At 40.3% G+C, this 21,671-nt stretch overlaps 1 protein-coding gene across 2 annotated transcripts in view; it reads right to left on the bottom strand.

Moving 5' to 3' along the window:
* Positions 1-1,730: 1,730 nt before the first annotated feature.
* The window catches only part of MTR (5-methyltetrahydrofolate-homocysteine methyltransferase), a 78,391-nt gene continuing 58,450 nt past the window's right edge, over positions 1,731-21,671 (bottom strand). For both annotated transcript variants that reach the window (XM_084622196.1, XM_084622197.1), the window contains exons 24-33: positions 21,308-21,428; positions 17,743-17,824; positions 11,781-11,879; positions 10,599-10,674; positions 8,871-9,026; positions 7,343-7,539; positions 5,585-5,785; positions 4,404-4,596; positions 3,489-3,601; positions 1,731-3,344 (exon numbers count right to left, since the gene is read on the bottom strand). In XM_084622196.1, coding sequence (XP_084478322.1) covers positions 3,258-3,344; positions 3,489-3,601; positions 4,404-4,596; positions 5,585-5,785; positions 7,343-7,539; positions 8,871-9,026; positions 10,599-10,674; positions 11,781-11,879; positions 17,743-17,824; positions 21,308-21,428 — 1,325 coding nt within the window. In that variant the 3' untranslated portion in view covers positions 1,731-3,257. The remainder of the gene's footprint in view (positions 3,345-3,488; positions 3,602-4,403; positions 4,597-5,584; positions 5,786-7,342; positions 7,540-8,870; positions 9,027-10,598; positions 10,675-11,780; positions 11,880-17,742; positions 17,825-21,307; positions 21,429-21,671) is intronic.

Raw genomic sequence — 21,671 nt, 5'->3', positions numbered from 1 at the left:
TTCTGAGAACATGGCTAAGGAAAAAAACATTCTTCTGAAATGTTTAAAAAATTCTGGCGACCTTTTCTTTGAAGTTCTAACATCCAATGCTTTAGAGCGGAGACTTGAAATTTGGTAGAGGAATGGCCTCTGTGGCAGGCCCAACTGTGTGTGCAGCAGGGAAGAGGAAATGGCTAAATGATTAAAAATTAAAGCCCTGCCTTCAAGTTAAAATAAAGCACCAGGGAGAGCAGATTTCAAGTCCCATCTTGAGAGATCTGAAAAAGGACAATGTTTTCAGGAAAGACTTAGAAGACAACTTTAACCACCGCTGTCTCAAATTTCAAAGCAGTATATTCCTTTCATATTTGAACTTAACGTCTTTTTAATAAAAGGAATCCCCAAGGAAAGTAAACAAAGTTTGCTTTTAAAAAATCATCGATTTGCTCACAAGGTAAAACTATCCAAAGGACGGTCTTTTCTCTCAGAACCTGCTGTGATTCTTTTGAAGGGATCAAATTAGAGTCAGAAAAGGGATCAAATTTGTGTCTCATCAGTTAAGTCAACTGACATTTAGGACCAAGCTTTCAAAGGAGGCCACAGTTCGTGAGCCCACAGAAATGTATTAGCACTCATTACCCCTCTAAACCCTATTTACACATGAAAAAATGAATCTCTGCCTAACTGGCTTTTATACATGCAAAATTACACATGTTGCATGTGGAAATGGAGATTTTTGTGGGAGCGATGACTCTGTGTACATTTTTATGGACAAAGCACTTGCATGAGCCTTTGAAGGTTGGGCTCTTGGGATTTCCTAGTGGTAAGTACCAACACAACATTGTCATATCCACTATATCTTTTCATTTTCTTGTAACACTCAGAGTAGTCAGCCTGATCCTGCTTCCACTGAAGTTACTGGTAGTTGTGTTACTGTTATCAGTGGAAGATCAAGATGTAGGAGCCAGATTCTGATCTCATTTATACCAACATAACTCCAGAGTAATCCTACTGACTTCAATGCAGTTACTTTGGAGATGTGCCAATACAAGCAAGATCAGAATCTGGCCTTCTTCTTCCATCTACCAGCAAGGGGGGGAAAAAAGATATGCCAGTTATTAGCACCTAGAAAAGGCCCAACTATAAATTCTGAGCCGGGAAAATTAAAGATTCCAGCCATTAAAGATTAACTTTCATAGGGAAAGAGAGACATTTTAGGACTGGATTTTCATTTGTACTAAAGCCCTCTGATGTCACTGTGGCAGTGTACAGGGGCCTCGCATTGTGAAGGGACCTGAGTGTGAATGAGAATCAAGCCTTTCAGTCTCTTGCTCTATGTAGTTTCTATTTACAAAAATAATCTCTAGGTGATTAAGTGGGGAATTTTCCAAAGCACTTAAATGAGTTCAGAGCAAACTCACTTTCGTGCTTGGGAAAATCCCATCCAAAGACTTAAACACAGAATCATAGGGCAAAGTGTATATTAACTACAAAGTAGGTCAGATTTTATTGCATATTTTATGTCAATGATCTACTTTAAACTGAGGTTTGACAAGGATAGCACTACCCATAGACAGGTTTCAGAGTAACAGCCGTGTTAGTCTGTATTCGCAAAAAGAAAAGGAGTACTTGTGGCACCTTAGAGACTAACCAATTTATTTGAGCTTAAGCTTTCGTGAGCTACAGTTCACTTCATCGAAGTGAACTGTAGCTCACGAAAGCTTAAGCTCAAATAAATTGGTTAGTCTCTAAGGTGCCACAAGTACTCCTTTTCTTTTTGCGACTACCCATAGAGTAATATTTATTGTTAAAGGAGTCATATATGCATTTTTTTAGTACATTTCAAAAGTCAGATGAAGGTTAATATTGTAAGGCAATATTTAAATACCAATTGATTACTAACAATATACTTAGAAGGGGGGGTCTCTTTACAACACAGATCATTGTTTTTGACAGATACCAGACTTAGAAAGCAGGACTTTCTCCTCAGTGTTTCCTAAAAGTTATTAAATACATAGCTCTGAGCTAGACTAGTCCCTACTGCAGAGATTATTAAAAAAACATTTATAAACAGTGAATTTATTCAAAATTAAATATTTAGAGACTAAACTTGTAGCATTATCTATTGCTTACATTCAGATCAGATGACTAAGCACAGTAATTTGATGCAAAAGTTTTGTCATGTAACAGTTTTTCCAACATGTTTTTGCTTAAAAAGTAGTAATTGTGTGAAAACACATAGCAGATATTTCCAAAGGCCTTTTCTTCATTATCAGTAAGCAAAGGTATTGCAACCACAGCTTGAATATTCAGGCACCCAAAGACTTACCTGCAAGTAACATATTAAAGTCAGTAGCTCTTTTCATCTGCAAAGTAAATTTCACAATACATACCAGTGAGGTAGGAAATATTATCCCCATTTTACCACTACAGACAGTGAGAGTCAGAGATAGCATGGTTTGCCCAAAGCCAGAGAAGACCTGTCAGAGCTTGGAGTATTCCAGGCTTTCAATTCTGTGCTCAGTCACACTATTTAATTCTTTAGGATAATACAGCATTACTGGGATTGTTTCAACTGGGATTGTTTCAGACCACCACATATCTTTGGTGGTTACAACAACAAAAATAATCAAAATAGCCTTAGTGATACAACCTTCTTTCTGATATAGCAAGATTGCTATACGAGCATGGGGTCTGGTGTTCTCCTGAATACAGGAGAAGCATCGGTATAGTGAGGGGGGAGAATAGATCCCAGGTTGTTCCCTACCCACTAAATAACCTCCCCATTACTTATGAGGAATTCTTTTATTCAATGTCTGTGTCTTTTGACTTGCTGATACACACGCCATTTAAAGACCAGAAACAAAATTCCGCATTATTTTACCCAGTCATTTGCTTCAGTGCAAACGTTTGTCCCAAGATTATTAAGGTGTGAGCCAGTTCTCAAAACCTCCACAATGGAAAAGAAAACCCTGTGATCTCTACATCTAGCCCAGTTATAGTATTTGGGCACAGAAATGCACAATTATGATTGTGAGGTCTGTAGAAGATTTCAACTACTTTGCCAAAAATTAACAAAGAATTAGACAAATATGTGGTGGGTTTTTTTTTTGTGTGTGTCAGCAGGTGATACTACAAAGTGAACAGCCTCCAAAGCCCACTGAGAGGTTCTGTCAATAGATGCAAACGACAAGATTCTAAGTCCAGCTCTGTTCTGTTTCTGGAGAAGAAATGGGAAAGAGCAAGGCAGAGACTTTCCCCTGCCATCCCACAAACAGTTATTCCGAATCATATGCCAGGATGGGCCCCAGCCATTTCTCAACCTCAGCCACTGGCAAGTTTTTCCTCAGGGCATAATCTTCAACCTGCAAAGAAACCGGAGAAAGATTTTAACACATTGATTAGTAAGTCTCCATGATTCAGTGTTTCCAAAATACTCAGAAAACTGCTTGTTTCAACTATTCAATCAGTTTATTTGAAGCTCAACTAGATCATGGAATTCAAGTTACCTGATCCTTACATATTTTACCAACAGCAAAGTATTTGGATTTGGGGTTGGAGAAGTAGAGACCTGAAACTGCGGAGGCAGGTGTCATTGCTAGTGATTCAGTTAACTGAATACCTGAAAGAAAAAACAACATTTTGTTTAGTAACTGATAGTAACAGGCGTAAGTTCGGGAGATGTACTGTTTGGCAAACTGAAAATTCTGTGACAACATTAGGCAAATTCAAAAATGCAGATTTTCAATTAACTAAACAGATAAATAAACAGTAGTTCAATATTCCTTGTGTTATTTATTTTTATTAAACAAAAAATTTTCCTTGGGCACTACATTTTCAGTTTTCAATATGCTGCATATTTTTGTATCAGCAATGCAGGTCTGCAATGTAGAAGTTCTCAGGGATAAACTAGACATTTTGGCATCTGGGAAGGGAGCATTAGGGGTTTTTGGCACCTAGGAAGGTAGTTTGGGATTAGCAGTGAAATAGCTGACCTTTAAAACAGCAACACGAGAGGAACAGGGCAGTTCACACTTTCTAAGAGGTCCTGTTTGAGGCTCTCTGCAGACTGAGGAACACAGCACTACATTGATCTACACTCTGTTCACCTTTGGAAGGTTTGCTTGCGGCCATAAGGACATTAGAAATGTTTTTTTAAATGCAAACTAGATTCTCCTACAAAATTCTCTAATACACAAGAACACACTAAGATGACACTGTTCCATAAAAAAAAACCCCTGGCTGCAGCAAAGGAACAGGGGCAGGAGGAGTGGGGGAGGAGAGGGGAAAGAGATTTTCCAACTGTAATTAATTGTTTTGATTTTTGTTTTTATGCAGCTCTGCATTGAATACTTTGTCACAGAGTTTTAACTCCTTATTCAGGTTTCCCCTTATAAAGGGGAAATAAAAAAGGTTGCAGGGACCTGTTGCCTCCTCAATGTTTGCAAGTTTCCACATGGTGAGTTTTTCAGTGTGGTCGGGCTGGCTCGGGTACCCAGGAGCTGGACGGATTCCATCGTATCTGATCCTGCGCAAGTCTGAAATATCCAACTGTTCACTGTTGCAATAAGCCCAGAATTCTTTTCGGACCCTTTCATGGAGCTCCTCTGCAAATGCCTGGGAACAAAGAGTAAGTATTCTCTTAATTTGCAGAGATTGCCAACAGCAGCAATTTAGTCCAGGCCAGAAATGACATGGTCAGATTTCATTTACTTCTTTGTAGGAACTCTCACCATGGGTAAATAAGCATCATACAAGCAAACTGATTCTACTGAAACACACACAAAGCACTTCTGGGTTTTTTTGGTGGTGCTTGACAAGCCTGTGTACTGGAGATGGGAAGGAGGTGGCTGGTAACCGGATGACAATACAGGGCCGAGCTGTAGAGAAGATGTTTAGACCTTGCCTACCCTGTACCATTTGCCCTGGTTCGAGCCAGTGGCGTAGCTGCACCATCACAGACTTCTAGTACAGACACACAAAGCTGCTACTTGTGTCAGAAGAGCTTAGCTCTGTTTGAAACTGGAGAAGTTCGACTGATGCAAATTCCAGCTTTCCTTGTTTTCACTAGAAGTTTGCACCAGAATCTGGCACATGACTGGAATCAGGACAAACACCCACTGTAGAGAAGTTCTTAGACATAGTGGGTCAAATTCTTCCTTTGGATATACTTGTGCGGTTACCATTAAAGCCAATGGAATCCCTGCATTTGTATCCAATGGTAGAACTATTAGGTCATTTTAGGGTCCAAAAAATTATCTGAGGGAGTTAGAGATACTTTTAAAAAAGAGGCCCAGTTTACAACCTGTTTAAAGCTACTTGCTTTTTTTGAGACTTGACCCTAAAACTCTCTCATGATGGAAAAAAGTCTGGAAAGCTGCACTGAGTCTCAGATTCCCTTGTTGCTCATGCTGACTATCCTCTCTCTCCTCAAGACACATTCAGTGGCAAGAAATCTTCCATTTCAGATTTAATGAACAGGACGCACTGTGTCACACAACACCCACTTTTATCTAAGAAGGTGAAGAGGTGGCTGTCAAGTGAGCCCAGTGGAGAGTTCAAGGGAAGTATAAGCGGCCGTCCAATCTGTAATAAAATTTGTTACCTCTGCTATACGATCTCCCAGTGCTTTCACCATTATGCTGTTGTAGTCATCACACTGTTTCTCATATTCCTTGCACAGCTTGTCTACCCCGAAGCAGGCCACAGCGAACAGGCCTAAATAGTCACGAACACCAGAATCCCCGGGGGCTATAAAATCAGAGAGGCAGTAATATGGGTCTGTGCAGGAGGAGTCTTTTTCGGCCTAAAATTAAAAAGAACAACAAAAGTTGCATCAACAAAGAAAACTCGGGGTGTGTTGTTTTTTTTTTTTAAAAAAAGCACATTGCTCAGGCAGGCCTAGAAATGGGTCCATCTATTTTCCCTCAACAGGAGAGAAGTTGTTTTTAAACCAGAAGGACTTCTAGATACAAGATATTCTTATCAATATCAGGAAGCAAGTACTATAGGCCAGGCCTAGATGCATGATGCCTTCTGTCTGGTCTGAATCAGAGACAACGCTCTCCCTTCAGTTCTGTGCGGTGGTTCCACAAATCAGATACTGGTATTGTCCGCACATTAAAGGAGGACAGGCTATGGGAAGGAAGAGATGTCAGGCAGAGCTGAAGAGAATTTTGACCTTGATTTTTTGCAACTAGCAAATTAATAAGGAACAATAGAACACTGGCCACTGGGGGATACAGCAGGTCAATGGAGAGGCCTTTTCCATCTTTAACACTGTTTGACACGAACAGAGGAAACTGTCAGACCGAATAAGAGGATTAGTAAAACAGGCTATAAAAAAAAAATGCTGTCAAACACACAAAACAAAGCGGGGGGGGGGGGTTGGGGAACTTTCCCCCCTAATCTCTCTCAGTTCTAGTAATCTTAAGGTTTTCTTGTAACAACAGCAGTAAAAAAAATTTCAGATGGAAATGTGGTTTGTAAACTGACAGTGATCATCTAACAATGCTGTTATCTTTGACAAAATCCCGCTGCATGTCTCACAGAATCCACACCTGTACACAAAACTGTGCTCCAGAAATTCAGTTTTCATATTTTTTTTAATTCGGTTTCTAAAGATCATACAGATAACTCTGAAAATATGAACTAAGCATAAACTGAACCAACATTATTTTCCTGGGATAGCTTGAAACAGTAACTCTGAGAAATCCAAACTTCTCCATTCACCTGAATGGGGTGTTAATGCAAACCGAAAGATGACCATTTAAAATGTCAATAATTAACTATTTTGCTACTAATCTGTTAACAGAAATGGCTAATAAATGTGTTTATTCTGAACTGCTTCCCCAGGTGAGAATTAAACAAAAATAAAGACTGCAGATAACTGCAGGAAAGACATTATTAATGTTCAGACTTAATTCATTCAAAAAAATCTCATTTTTAGTATAAATTAAGCTCCCATAGAATTTCCAGTTCGATGGAGGATCTTGGTGCAAAATTTAGGTCGGGTACACAGGGTCTTGATTATGAAGTTATGCAGCACCATAGATGCACAATGGTGCTTTATGGCTGCTAAAATATTAGAAGAAAAAACAGAAAATGAATCTGAAAAGATGAAATCTAAGGAGTGTTCTGTAATACACTGTTTCACCATTCACAGATCTTATGTTATTAATTAATAATAATTTTTGAAAAAGGCAGAAAGGGGATCAGGAGATGACTCTTCCTTTGTAGCTTGCTCTCAGATTATAGCTAACTTCATTTTCAGCATGAATTTTAACATAATCCCTTTGTTCCAACTTCACAAGCCAACGCAAAAGAACTTTATAGTAGGTCAGCAAATACTCCATCTTCCTACCTGTTGCCTTAAACCGTAAAATTTAGCTATTGGTTCTGAAGATTGCAATGCTTCTTCTGTTGCGTATAAATGAATATCATCTTGAACACTCTGCGCTGGCCAGAACCCAACCAGGCCCCTGGCTTGCAATTTCTTTTGGCTAATCAAAGTTTTTAGTAGGGTTTGAGCATCATTATAAACTCTTTTAGCTTCTTCTCCTATTAAAAAAAAAAAAAAAAAAAAAAAAAAAAAGACATAACTTTAACCAGCTTTCCAGCTTCCCCCTCCCCACTTTTTAAATAAATACACTTTCTGGATAATCCTGCTGCTATTTCCTCAGTCATTTTTCTTATTGGTTACTACTGTAGCATTTTAGCTGTTGCTAACAGAGAAGGTGTCAGTGCGGTCATGGTTACACAGTTGTAACAGTACACCTTCTGCACAAATACTTCAGCCAGCAGAATTCTAGTACAGTAAAAAAGGTGGAGCAGAATAAGTGAGGTGGGCAGACTGTACATGAAAGTACCTAAAATACCCCAGAAATCAGATTGTGGTTGGGACCCCCTTAAACCCAAACACCTCACAGACACTGTGCTGTAAACTGTTACCGGTAACCATGCCATACTGCTTTAAAAGAGTGAGCCCAAGTGTGTCTTCTTATCCAAACATACAAGACCACATAAACCAGTAGTTCTCAAACTTTTGTACTGGTGACCCCTTTCACATAGCAAGACTCTGAGTGCGACCCCCCTTATAAATTAAAAACACTTTTAAAAATATATTTAACACCATTAGAAACGCTGGATGGAAAGCGGTGTTTGGGGTGGAGGCGGACAGCTCACAACCCAGTTTGAGAACACTTGACATAAACCATCCTCTCGTCGATAGTATCCATTCCTTGGTTCCAGTGAAATTGGGAGCTATTTACAAACTCTGCTACTGTATATTACATACTTCATGTACGTTACATACCAAATTATCTGGCTTCCCAATATAGTCAGAGCCCTGTGTGGATACCAAATTTGTATCCGCATCCCATCTGTGATCCACAAACATGGTCCACAGCTATCCGCATGTGCGGATACAGATATCCGCCGATATAAAGCAGATATCTACAGATTTGCAGGGCTCTAAATATAGCATAGTAGAAAGAACACTAATTTTTAGAGGTTTGGATACAATTGCAGCTTTATTACATATGTTCCAATGGTCTTCTTTTAAAAGTACTTTTCAGATTATACATAATGGGACCCAGGGCTTCTAGTGATGTCATCCAACAATGAATATAGACATATCAAGCCCTCTAATTTTCTTCATCAAAATATTTTCCTTTGTTTTGACATACAAGCGAACTCTTTACAGTTGGGGCCTAAATATTTCCCACTCACTTTTCATTATTAATCTTTTGTACCAACATTTTATTAAAATACTTTCTAATTCAATTGAAGTTGCTCATGTGTATTTGTGAACAATCAGAATACCGTATATATTTTAAATAACTGATCTGTCTGCATTGCCTTCATACAAGAAATGTTATTTCAATACTCACCCACTGCTTTATCATTAAAAATTTTAGGAAATCCTCGGTTGGGATATTTGCCCCGAAGTTGCCAGACATCAAAAAAAGGCTTCCAGTCAATGTATTCCACCAGCCTGTCCAGGTTATAATCTTCAAAGACTTGAGTGCCAAAGAATTTAGGTTTAACTGTAGGATTTTAAAGTAGTTTGTCATTAGGGAAATACCACATATTGCTGAATCTTTTACAGACAGTAGAACTTAAGAGTTACGAGCTGACCAGTCAACCACACACACCTCATTTGGAACTGGAAATATGCAATTAGGCAGCAACAGAGAGAAAAATAAAAGCAAATACAGTACTGTGTTAAACATAAACTACTAAAAAAACTAAAGGTAAAATAGCATTTTTCTTCTGCATAGTAAAGTTTCACAGCTGTATTAAGTCAAATGTTCAGTTGGTAATCTTTTGGAAGAACAACCATAATGTTTTGTTCAGAGTTACAAACATTTCAGAGCTATGAATAAACTCCATTCCTGAGGGGTTCATAACTCTGAGGTCCTACCGTACACAATACAGCAAGGAAACAAAAATCATCACTACCATTTATAACTTAGTTTTCTCGTTCCCAATGCTTTTGAACCGTTATCAGCATGTGTGCGCCACAATGAAGTATTTAAAGTGGTCATCCTGATGAAGACTGTCACAATAAACTGAAGTAAATCTAACTATAACATCACTATTATCTGATACACCAGCCTAGAAGATTCTCAGGCATTAGTCTTGACATATGAAATTTAAAGTTCCTTCATTAGTTTATCCAAATCAATATTGATTGGTACTTAATTGTGTTGGACTCATGAAGTTATTTTGTTGATCATAGGGCTTAGAATATGTCAGAAGTGGGCAGATGCATAGACAACCTTCCACTAAATGCTTTCTATATTGATGCTTTATATACAACTCTTCTACTCAGACACAGCCCAGTTCACCAGCATTGTATGCTGTGGAGTTCCACACAACAGCTAGTCGGGAAGCTATGGGAGCTTTTGCAACTCCCACACATCCACTAGGATGGAGATGGTGAAGGTACATGTGCAGTGGTATGGTGTAGCTATTGGTCCAGCATTTGCACCTTCCCACCTTCTCTGATACCTTAGTAGGGACCTTTATAAAGATTAGTTACTAGAAACTGAGTGCTGCATTTTGGCTCTGTGAAAGTAGGCACTACTGAGTGCATACCTAGAGAAGCTGTGGAATTTCCAGCATTGGAGGTTTTTAAGAACAGGTTAGACAAACACCTGTCAAGAATGGTCCAGTTATTACTTAGTCCTGCCTTGAGTGTAGGGCACTGGACAGGATGACATATTGAGGTACCTTCCAGTCCTACATTTTTATGATTTGATTGTATGTACTATAATGGATCTATGGTTTTAAAATGATGTACAACACTCACTTTTTGGCAATGTATAAAAAAAATAAAATATTTAAATGGCTATGTTTTTCACAAGTTGGAAATCAGAAGAAACAAAAATAAATGTAATGGGACCAAACATCTGCAAGCAAGAGAAAGAAAACACTTCATTTTAGGCCACTGATCTCCCATTTGTGCAACAACAATCCCTTCAAATTCAACAGATACCAATTTATTTTCAAGTCATGATGCTCCCTCTGACAGGAACCACACAGCTATATCCAGTGAGGTTATCAAGTATTAAGCATTCAATTAAAAAAAAAAAAAAAAAAAGAAGCAAACTGACCAGGTTTATAGTCTGACAGCCAGTCATTATGGAAACCTTTTCTCCTAGCTTGCTCTAATGACAAATATCTTCTTTCCTGTATGGAAATAAAAGATACATTTATACAACCTCTCAGCTTTGAGCAAAGTAACTTCAATGGCCTTGTTACAGTCTGAAATGATTTCGTTGAAATTAAATCTGTCCTCAGATGTATCCTCATCATCTAGCAAGTACCTTGGTAAGACTAAAATAAAACGTACTTTACAATGAGCTCATCAATTTACTGTACTACTCTTAACTGACAGACATTTCTAGTTGATTTAGCCTATAAGATTATCAAGCATTAATCTCCCCACATAAATTTAAGTTCCTTTATTAGTTTAAAAAAAAAAAAAAAAGAGTACAGATGCATAGGAAGGTGCTGCATTTTATCTCTGTTGTCTAACCTTGCTCAGAGCAAGTCTAGACGACAGCCATAAAGACCACCAGTGGTTCCCGGTACACAGGATGAAATCCTGGCCCAGTGAAGTCCATACAAATTTTGCCATTGACTTCAATGGGTTCAGGAATTCACCCCTGGTCTACACTATAGTTCCAGGAGTTGCTGCACCAGTGGTAGTGCAATTATGGGAAACTTTAAGCAAGGTGCTCCCAGCAGAGGACCCTAAGTTTTGAAATCAACTTCACTTGCAAAGAGGCCAAAGTCAGAGCTGGTTGACCTTCGAGAATGCTTCTTTGTCTGCCTTCTCAGACAGAGGACCTAGGAGTTGTCTTTAGTGCATTCCATACTCTCATCCCTCATAGTCAGTTTGTCTCCAAATCAATTTTCTCTCTCCCAACATTTATAAAACTCAACAGTGGCTTTCTGTCCAGAGAGCTAAAACTCTTGTCCAGGCCTTCATCTCAATTACCGTGCAGAGGCACAAGAAGCATTGAGTACATTAGCTTTTTCCACATCCTCTGTCACTAGGTTGCCTCCCTCATTCAGTAAGGGGCCTACACTCTCCTTGACTTTCTTCTTGTTACCAACATACCTGAAGAAACTCTTCTTGTTACTCTTAACATCTCTTGCTAGCTGCAACTCCAGGTGTGAATTGGCCTTCCTGATTTCACTCCTGCATGCCCGAGCAATATTTTTATACTCATCCCTGGTCATTTTAGAAGGGAAAGAATTTATATAATACACAATGCAGTTTTATTTACCTTGAGAGACTCATAGTGGTCCTGTCTAATATCTTCATACTCCTCTATTATTTCTTCAAAGAAATCATCTTTCAGGTTTTCATCTAGTAGCTGAGAGCACTGAGAAAGTAAAAGGGAGTTTTAGCAGTAGGAAAGCTGCTGCAGCATGGACAAGTTTGAACTTCAAAGTGAGTCATCAGCCTTTCATATTGTAGCTTCTGTGGGTCTTGTGACTGACATAGCAATTTCCTAAAATATCTTTGGGAGGCCTTATTGAATTAAGTTTTAGTACATTTGGGGCCCAGTATATTAAATTAATGGGTTGTGTATTATTGTGGACCAGGGTTGTACATAACCTCTCTCTGGGAGGGGACAGGATGTGAACCCTGGGAAGCGTTATGAACTTCAAAGAACTATACTGAACAATGTGCCGGACAAGAATGGACTTTTGGAACAAACAGTGTCAAATGGTTTGCCTGGGGAATCTCTACTGAAAGGTGAATACAAATTACCCACCTCCATTTATGCAAAACCCCAGTTGTGGGAAGCTATAGCCTGAGGAGGGGACCACCGTCTGCTTACTTTCTGTTCCTGAAGTCTCAACATCAAAGGCTCAAGCTGAATTAAGGAAATACTGACCTATTCATGGGTATTATGAACTTGTAACCACAGAAAACCCCCTTTATGGGGTTTGAAGGCCTGACTCCCTGCCAGAGCCCTTGTTGGAGTTGGGGTGATCTCTGGGGTAAGCTTATTAGCATGTCTGTAGAGTCTTTTGTTGTTTTAATGTTTTCCCTGTAATGCTTCCACCTTAAGAATAAATGTTTTTTTGGGAAAGAGCTGTGTGATAACTTGTGACTGCTGGCAGTCACAGTCAGGAGGGAAGGGAGACATGGGTGTGTGATCAAGAGAGGTGATGGGTAAGGAGCCAGGAGCCTAGAGCAGGTGCCTTTGGTGGAGCTCCGAGGGGGAATACAGGTGCGGTTGCCCTGAACTGTGACAGTTCTTATCTAGATCAGGATGATAATGAAGAGCCCAATCCCATCACTAAAGTACCAGTGAGCTAGTAAATCATCATATTGTAGATGAGAGACTAAGTCAAACATATTAAAACAATACTTCAAACTAACACTGACTGGTGCAGCCAGGCTATACCTCTAGCCCCGCCATTGTCAGCTCTCTGGCCTTTCTGAGAGTGCCGAAAGAAACAATCCCCATAAAGGCACAGAGTCTGATTCACCCTGCCTCCCTCTCCCTTGCTGTCAAGACTCCCTCAGATGGGACCAACCCTACTCGTGCTTTGCTCCCCACTACCTGCACCCCTTTTGTTCCTGGCCTGAAAGAGCTGTTGGAAACCACTTGCAGATGGAAGGACGGGGTGGGGACTCCCTGCAGGCATGATTCTAGATATGTCCCCATTTGCCAGCAGCCACCCCCTACTATAAAGTCAAAATAAAGCCCAGGACATTAGTTAATGCCCAGATAGCATCATCCCAGGAATTAGCTAAATGTTAGTCATTAGTTAATGGCTAGCATAAGGGAAAGGAACCAATTTAAAATGGCCAATACTTCATACACGGAGTAAAGATTGAGTTAAACCGCACTATGGGGAGGTGGCAAGGGGTGCTGTAACCCACTGTCTTCACCGCCAGATGAGAAGGGCAGCATCTGACAGAGTGACAGCCACCCAGGGAGGCTCAGAGGATAAGAAAAGAGACCCAATCCTTTCTCTCCCCAATGAGGAAAGATGCCTGCAAAGAAACTGGAGGATGCACAACACACATTTGTTGGGGAGGGTACAGGGAGAGAAGGCACAGTATGCATGTGGGGAGAGGGCAGAGGCACTGTGTGATAGCGAGTTCATTCCCACACCAGCCTTGAAGCGGTTAAGGGCCTCAGAAGGGTCCCATTAACCATATAGGCCGCACTGGGGGGTGGCTGGCGGGGAAGGGGAGAGTCAGGCTTCAATGACATGCATTAACAGAAGATGCGGTCTAGCTAAGGCAGGAGCAGGCTGGGCTTGTATAAAGCCAGGGAGTTGAGAACAGAAGAGGGCTTGAGGGAGAGGGTCTGCATTCACTCTCTGGATATAGGAAAAGCCCTGGGAGCCTAGCCCTGATGGAAGGGGTTCAACCAAAGGAGTCGTGGGGAAGAAACCCTGTGGAAAGCAGAGTAGGAAGAAACAGAGGGAAAGAGCAGCGAGTGTTGAGACTGCGTAGACCTTGGTGGCTGCTGACAGGGTCCCTGGGCTGCAATGTGGAGTAGTAGATGGGTCCAGCTTCCCCTACCAACCTCTGGGGAAGTGGCACAGTCTGGGAATTGGCACAAAGCACTGCCTGGGACGGTGCACAGACTGTTGGTCTGGAGGAACTCTGATACCACAGAAGGGGAAGACTACACATTGACCTTGCCAGAGGACTGAGTCATGAAGAGGGACTGCTGTGAAGTACGGGAGGAGAGACCACTGTCGAGACAGAGTGACTGACAGAAGTGGGTGCTGGACCAGACGAGAGCGATCCCCAGATCCAGCCACAAGGGGATGGCCAAGAAGTGAATGAACCTCACCTCATACAGGGTCAATTTGCTGGAGATAGGAAGGAAAGAAAGAAGTGGGTGTTATAAAGCATGTTTTGACTGTGTATCTACTGGAGTTAGGATGTGGCTCCTTGAGTCCTTAACATGATTAGGACATGTTCTTTTTTGTCCATGTTACCAAAAAGACACAATGCCTGTACGACAGTATGAGAGTTCAGCCTGGCCAAGGAAAGTGCTGAGAGGAGGAGACTGCTAACAGACTTTGAGCAGGCCCAGGAACCAGGCCAAGGCTCAGCCAGAGGATTCCACATTCTTTTCTATGAGCAATTTTCCTGTTCTGAGGAACAGCACATACCCCATAACTCCCTTGGTAGGCAGTTTGAATGCACCAGCATCCATCTTAGCACCACACTGCTATCTTCTACAATAGTTACAGAACAGAAGACAATGAATCAGCAACTAGCCTCACCCAATTCAATAGCTTGTCACTGCAAAATGCCTTGAATTATAATCAAGGTCTCTTAAATGATTCCTTATGTCACTGTAGTTGTGGAAACGGGCAGTTAAATATAATGGGCTAGACAATCATAGTAATTGAGAAACAAGTCAGCCAAAGTCAATCAGGAAATCGTAAGAACATCTCAAGTGAGCAAACTGCAATTAGGAGATTGGGGTCTGTGTTAGCATCTTTTTTCAGTTCTCAGCTGCAACCCCAAACTCAGGCAATTCAACAGTATATTAAAGAAACTTTTTTCACAATGCTGCTCGGATTTTGTCCATAACAAGCATTTTCTTCCCACAGAACAGGCAGGGACACTGATACACAGAAACCTTATGTCTCATTGGATCTGCTTTAGTCCAGGGACATATACATAAAGGCACTGCAGAGGCACAGGGTTTATCTTTGATGCCAGGAGCTGCTTCCCCTGGGAATATCCCATCAGAGGGTGTTTCAGAAGAGGGAATCCAGTAAGATAATGCAGACCCCCATCAGCATTAACTCCAGTGGGGAAATCTCTGTGGGAAAGGGACAGGAGAAACACCACCACGAAGTGCAGCTGTCCTCTGTCTCTGCCAACACTTGGCAGATCCCCTTCCCAAAAGTAGATCCTGAGGCCTACAGAGAAGTTTCCCTGAGGTTTGGAGGATATGGAAGAGAAATGATGACACTCCTTCCCCCCCCCCCCCCATCCTCAAGGTTTTTATTTCCTTTACCCCAGGAGGAGATTATTAGGTCCTTTGAGCAACTGTCTTCTCTATCATCAGTCATTTTCAATGGCAGTACTTTAAGTCTTTACTTTCCTTTAAAATTTAAAGCATGCAGTCTTTAATGACAGAACATGTTAGGAAAAAACTCATCACTTAACATGAACTCTAGACGACATGATCGTTTTAAAACTAAGACTTAACATTTGAAATTCTCAAAGCTTCTTCAAACTTCTGGCTTACTGAAAAAACAGAGAGTCCATAAAGTTAACGTATACTTTGCTTTTACGCATCCATCGTGGAGTACGAAAATGATATTTTTATGGAGTCAAGGGGGCAGATCTATAAGATACAGTACTGTAGGTGTTTCCCAAAAAGAAATTACTCAATGTGAAGAATCGAAGTTTGAAAAAAGCATAAGCCAACCCCAGGATAATATATTTACGAGCAAAAGCATGTAATTTGAGATTTCTATGATTCATATCACAATTTACATGTGAACATAAGAACGGCCATACTCGGTCAGACCAATGGTCCACCTAACCCAGTATCCTGTCTTCTAACAGTGGACAGGACCACATGGTTCAGAGGGAATGAACAGAACAGAGCAATTTATCAAATGATCCATCCCCTGTTGTCCAGACACAGATTCTAGCAGTCAGAAGTTTACAGACACCCACTCACTACTCTTTCCCTCTGTTTCTTTCTACTCCGCCTTCCACAGGTTTTCTTCTCCACAACTCCTCTGGGTGAACCCCTTCCTTCATAAACAGACTCCTAGGGCTTTTTCTGTGTCCAGTATGGGTTGTGACCCTGACCACCCTGGCTAATAGTCACTGATGGACCTATCCTCCATGAACTTACTTAATTCTTGTTTTAACCGTTATACTTTTGGCCTTCACAGCATCCCCTACCAATGAGCTCCACAGGTTGATTGCATTGTGCAAAGAAATAGTTCCTTATGTTAGTTTTAAACCTGCTGCCTATTAATTTCATTGGGTGACCCCTGGTTCGTGTGAAGGGGTAAATAATAATTCCCTATATACTTTCTCCACAAATTCACAACTGTATAGACCTATCATATCCCCTGTGCTCCAGTCATCTCTTCTCCAAGATGAGCAGTGCCAGTCTTTTTAATCTCTCCTTATATAGAAGCTGTTCCATACATCTAACCGTTTTTGTTGCCCTTCTTTGTACTTCTTCCAATTCTAATATATCTTCTTTGAGACGGGGTCACCAAAACAGCACATGGTATTCCAGGTGTGGGCATGCCATGGACTTACATAGTAGCACTACGATATTTTTCTGTTCTTAAAATATTTAATTTTGTCCATGACTGCTTTTTGCATTCAAAAGCAGCATAACACCATACAAATCTGATAGAGTGACAGTGTGGGGGAGTTGCAGATATTTATTTTTCATCACATTTGGATTTCCTTGTGTGCATTGTGTTTATTTATGTAGATATTATACTGGCAATTGATATGGATTAAAACAATATGCCTTAAGGCGATGACCAGCTTCAACAATGTACAGCAGTGCTGGGTCTAGGGAACAAATCTTACTTCGTATCACCATGGGGCCAGCTCTCAATGTGAGAGATGATTCCAACTGATAAACCGGTGAGTTCCTATGGAATAACTTTTTAATCCTTCATTTCACCCATATATTGGCCACACCCTCATAATGTGGAATGTTACTTCCAAGCGGAAGTTGCCTGATGTCCAGCTCATGAACTGGCCTGACAAAAACCTGAAGCACTGCTTCACTCGCTGACACACTCTGAAAACAACCCTGCTTGGCAATGAACTCAACCCAGCGTAGAAGATAGGGGGTATCCCTGACCATGGGTTTCCCTCCTCTTGGTGACAGTGTCATGATGAGTACTACCAGGCAGACCTGGTCTGTAGGAGTTAGCTTTTAAAAAGCAGGAAGAGGCTTATTGGTGACATTCTTAAAAGTTAAAAGCTAACCAAAGGGACCTGAATGGTTGGTCTGCACATGCACCCTTTGCTAAGGGCCGGCTCAAGACTTAGGCACCTCTTCATTCCCACTTAGGCTCTCAAAATAGGCTTCAGTGGGATTTCACTAGTGCACAGGCCTTGATCTGGCCCCATGAACAGGGTGACTTTTACCCACAGGTGAACTTGCAGGATCAGGCCACTTCATATAAAATATACAGCACTATGGGAAGGGGTGGGGTGGGTGTGTCTGAGCGGGAGAACCGCGATCCAGAACTTACAACCACCACACTCTTGGATGCATCAAGGACATGAATGACCGGTGCGCTGTACCGTGGGGCAATTTTCACAGCTGTATGTGTTCTGAAATGGGAAAACAGAACAAAAGTAAGTGTTGCAAACCAAGGTACAAGTCTTTTCAAAACCATGATGCACCGAGACACTTTCAAGGTTGTGCTTTTTATAAAGACTTTAAAAAGCCAAGATTTCTTCTGGCAGACAATGAAATCGTAAATTTACAACTAGAACAGAAGATGAAATTAATCCATTCATGTGCTGTAAATTGATCAATAAAAACACAGATATAATTTATATGTATAATGGCACTTTCCAAGGGTATCAAAATTCTTTACAAATATTGAACCAAATTCTGTGCCAGCTTCCCCTACACAACCTCATTGACTTTCAAAAGGTTGCAATACAGAACAGAATTGTGCTCATCAATTAATTGAGCCTCATAATACCCCATGAGGTTGACGTTTAAGGCTAAATCCACTAGAAAAAAATATTATAGTTCCTTCCGTACATCTTACAAGTACTTCTGTTTAAGTAGGTTTCAGAGTAGCAGCAGTGTTAGTCTGTATCCACAAAAAGAAAAAGAGGACTTGTGGCACCTTAGAGGCTAACCAATTTATTTGAGCATAAGCTTTCGAAAGCTTATGCTCAAATAAATTGGTTAGTCTCTAAGGTGCCACAAGTACTCCTTTTCTTTTTTCTGTTTAAGTAGGCCTCTTGTCCTTTAACAGTGTTCCGCTAACACAGACAACTGATGTACTGAGATTGACAGTACATAAGGCATTCTATTGTAGGTACATGTAACAAACCCACAGCCGTTAGAACCAAAAGCACAAGCACCCACTCACCTGAACTGAAGGAGGAACTTTGTAATGCGCACATTAGGCAAGCTGTCTGAGCAAGGTCCTTGCTAGGACCAGTCACTAGAGGGAGACATGGTCTCTCTCTCTCACACACACACATCATATCTTGCTTGCAACTGCTCTAGGGCTTCCAACACCCTTAAACTCTTGCTTCCAGTACCACCAAATTGCACACTTGGCTACCTGTGGTACTTAGTTTTGACAGTTGTGTCCAGTACTGCAGTAATTAAAAAATGAATTACACACATAATTGTAACATGTAGATGTGCAAAATGTATTGCACACCAAAACGGGAGAAAAAAGGGCAAAAGGATGGGTCAGTGGTTTGGGCACTAGCCTTGTTCTGGGTTCAAGCCCCTGCTCTGCCACTGACTTCTTGTGTCACCCTGGGCAAGTCACTTCTCAATCTGTGCCTCAGCTCCCCATCTGTAAAATGGGGATAACACCACTTCCCTAAGTTACAGAGGTGTTTTGAGAATAAAGACTGAGACACACTCAGATACTACAGTAATGGGGGCCATTACTGTACGAAAGAATAAAGATTAACTGGATAGGCATGGCCATCTATTTAGATGCTTATATGTACTTTAAACATTGAGTGCAAGTTTAATTTTTAAACTTTAAGAATCTAAGACCTTAGAATTATTTCCGAATAAAGTGAAAATAATTCCACATTTTTGCACCTTCAATTCTCTGTGCTGAAGTCTTGAGTTGTGCATTTAACAATGCAATGTAAAAAATATAGCCCATAATATGAGTTGTCATATTAATCTTTATATGCAGTAATGTTGTAGCACTGCTGGTCCCAGGATAAGAGAGACACAAGGTGGGTGATGTATGTATTACTGATAACTCTGCAGTATAAATTGTGAAAGCTACCTCTTTTGGATCTTAGTTTGGTTTCTTTTGATAACCATGTCTGGGATTTCAGTCATCAAGGAATAATATTTGCTTAAGGTCCAAACCTCTTCCGACCTTTATTTTAATATGCAAAGGTGGGAAAAAACCTGAATGGACAGATACATGGCACCGTTATACAGTGAGAATGCATCTTTTTAATATTTTTAAAATTATCTTTCATAAAATCATCAAGTGTAATACATTGCCACTATGTCTGCAATTACTAAGAGACATTTTAGTAATAATGGAAGTATGTGCTTCTCAAAATAAAGACGCCCAACTATGTATATCCTGTCTGTGGATCTATGCATCTCCTTCTCCCTCAGCAAAACTTATTTTCCCCACACCCAAGCAATGACTGTGTTTGTAATATTGACATTCATCTATGGAAAGGAACTAGAATGGGTGCAACTTGGACTCCACAGGGTGAGTGCAGATGGCTCTTCATAAACAGCCTTTGAAGTGTATTTGTCTGAATGTAAAAGTAAATGTGTTATCTTACTTTGAAGAGTAATAAAGAAAATGCCTCATTCTCCAAAATCTGTGATGAAGCACGTGCCTTTGATTTAAAAGTCCACATACATTTTACATGCATTGTAGTCTGTGTCTGCACACCTGCATATACACAAAACTACAACATATAACAAACTGTACATATGTAAATTACTCTCCAAAATCTGAAATGAAGCTTACATCCTTGTAGTTTACTTCATCTTCATATGAATGAACTGTGCAAGGCTGTTTCAAAATGACTGTGCATTGGGACCCACAAATGACTAACATTTAGGATTGGAGGCAGGTAGCCCTCCACTAATTAGGACAAAATTGCTTGGCTGAAAGTCTCAATATTTGAAATCTCAACATTATAGGCAATGAATGAGACCCATGCAAGTAAAAAGGTTATTTCATAGATTTAAAGGTTGCTGTATTTTAAAGTTTACATCACAACGGTCTTCTTAATCTAGTCAGTTCCTGTAATGTTACTGAACCATCTTGCCAAGGCCACTTGGTCCAGGACTAATGGAACCACTGATCAGAATATGCACAAGCTGCTGGTAAAGAAAGAAGCAATACTAATGCTTCCACAGGGTCAAGAACTGACCTCTGCCATCTCCAGAGTTGTCACCTGCTTACATCTATTGAGAAGGTTAATATTAGATGTCAGGTGTCAACATTGTTTTTTAGAAAATCGTAACAGTAACACCATTTCATTTTAATGTATGCAAGAGAATGAGATCACAGTCCCAAAACAGACTACCAAATTCAGTATTTAGTGGCATGTGTGCAAGTGGCCAGAATGTGTCTTTCTTAGCCTGCTTCAAGGGGACCCGGAGTTCAATCCTCAAGCTGCTGCACACACTGATCCTGATCCAGCAAAGCACTTAAAAATAGGCTTAAACTTTAAGCATGTCAACAAGCCCACTGAAGTCAATGGAACCATCATCTGCTTAAAGCCTAGCTAAAGGTGAATCTGCATGGTGACTGATCTGCAAAGGGACTTGCCATGATGATGATGACAGCATCATCATGATACGATTAAAGTTAAGTACACTCAGAAGTGCTTTGCTGGATCAGAGCCAAATTGCTCAGCTCCTTCCATGAAGGTGTTGTGAGGGTGGGGATCTGGTCCATGGTGGTAAAAGAGTTTTGGGTTCCTCGAGATGAAAATTATAACAGCAGCAGTACATGGCGGAGAGAAGAGTTACCCTTCTATGTATTGTTAAAAAAAATATATATATATCTTATATTTGATGGTATTTTAAAAATATCCTCAAAATATCTTTCTTACTTAGATGTAGTTGCTCCTCCAATCAACAAAGGAATCTTGATCTCTAATCTCTCCATTTCCTTGGCAACAAAAATCATTTCATCCAAAGAAGGTGTGATCAGACCAGACAGGCCAATTATATCTATTGCAGATTAAACAAAAATGGGTTAAAAAAATTTACTTAGGAAAGTAGTATTGCACAATACGAAGTTTAGCTACAGATGAAAAATTTTAAAATCAGCTTTGTGCTTCAGACACCAAAGAGAGAAAGTGTACTGTAAAAACACAGCAGTTATTAATAAAAGATAGTATTTCAGAAGCACTGGGTGGTAGTTTTGACCTAACTGGAAGATACAAAATTTTCAGAAGAGGCAAATGATTTTGA

Source organism: Lepidochelys olivacea, assembly GCF_965140295.1.
Source record: "Lepidochelys olivacea isolate rLepOli2 genome assembly, chromosome: 3".
NCBI lineage: Eukaryota > Metazoa > Chordata > Testudines > Cheloniidae > Lepidochelys > Lepidochelys olivacea.
The sequence above is the reverse complement of the archived record's forward strand: the minus strand, read 5'-3'. Positions and strand labels throughout refer to the sequence as shown.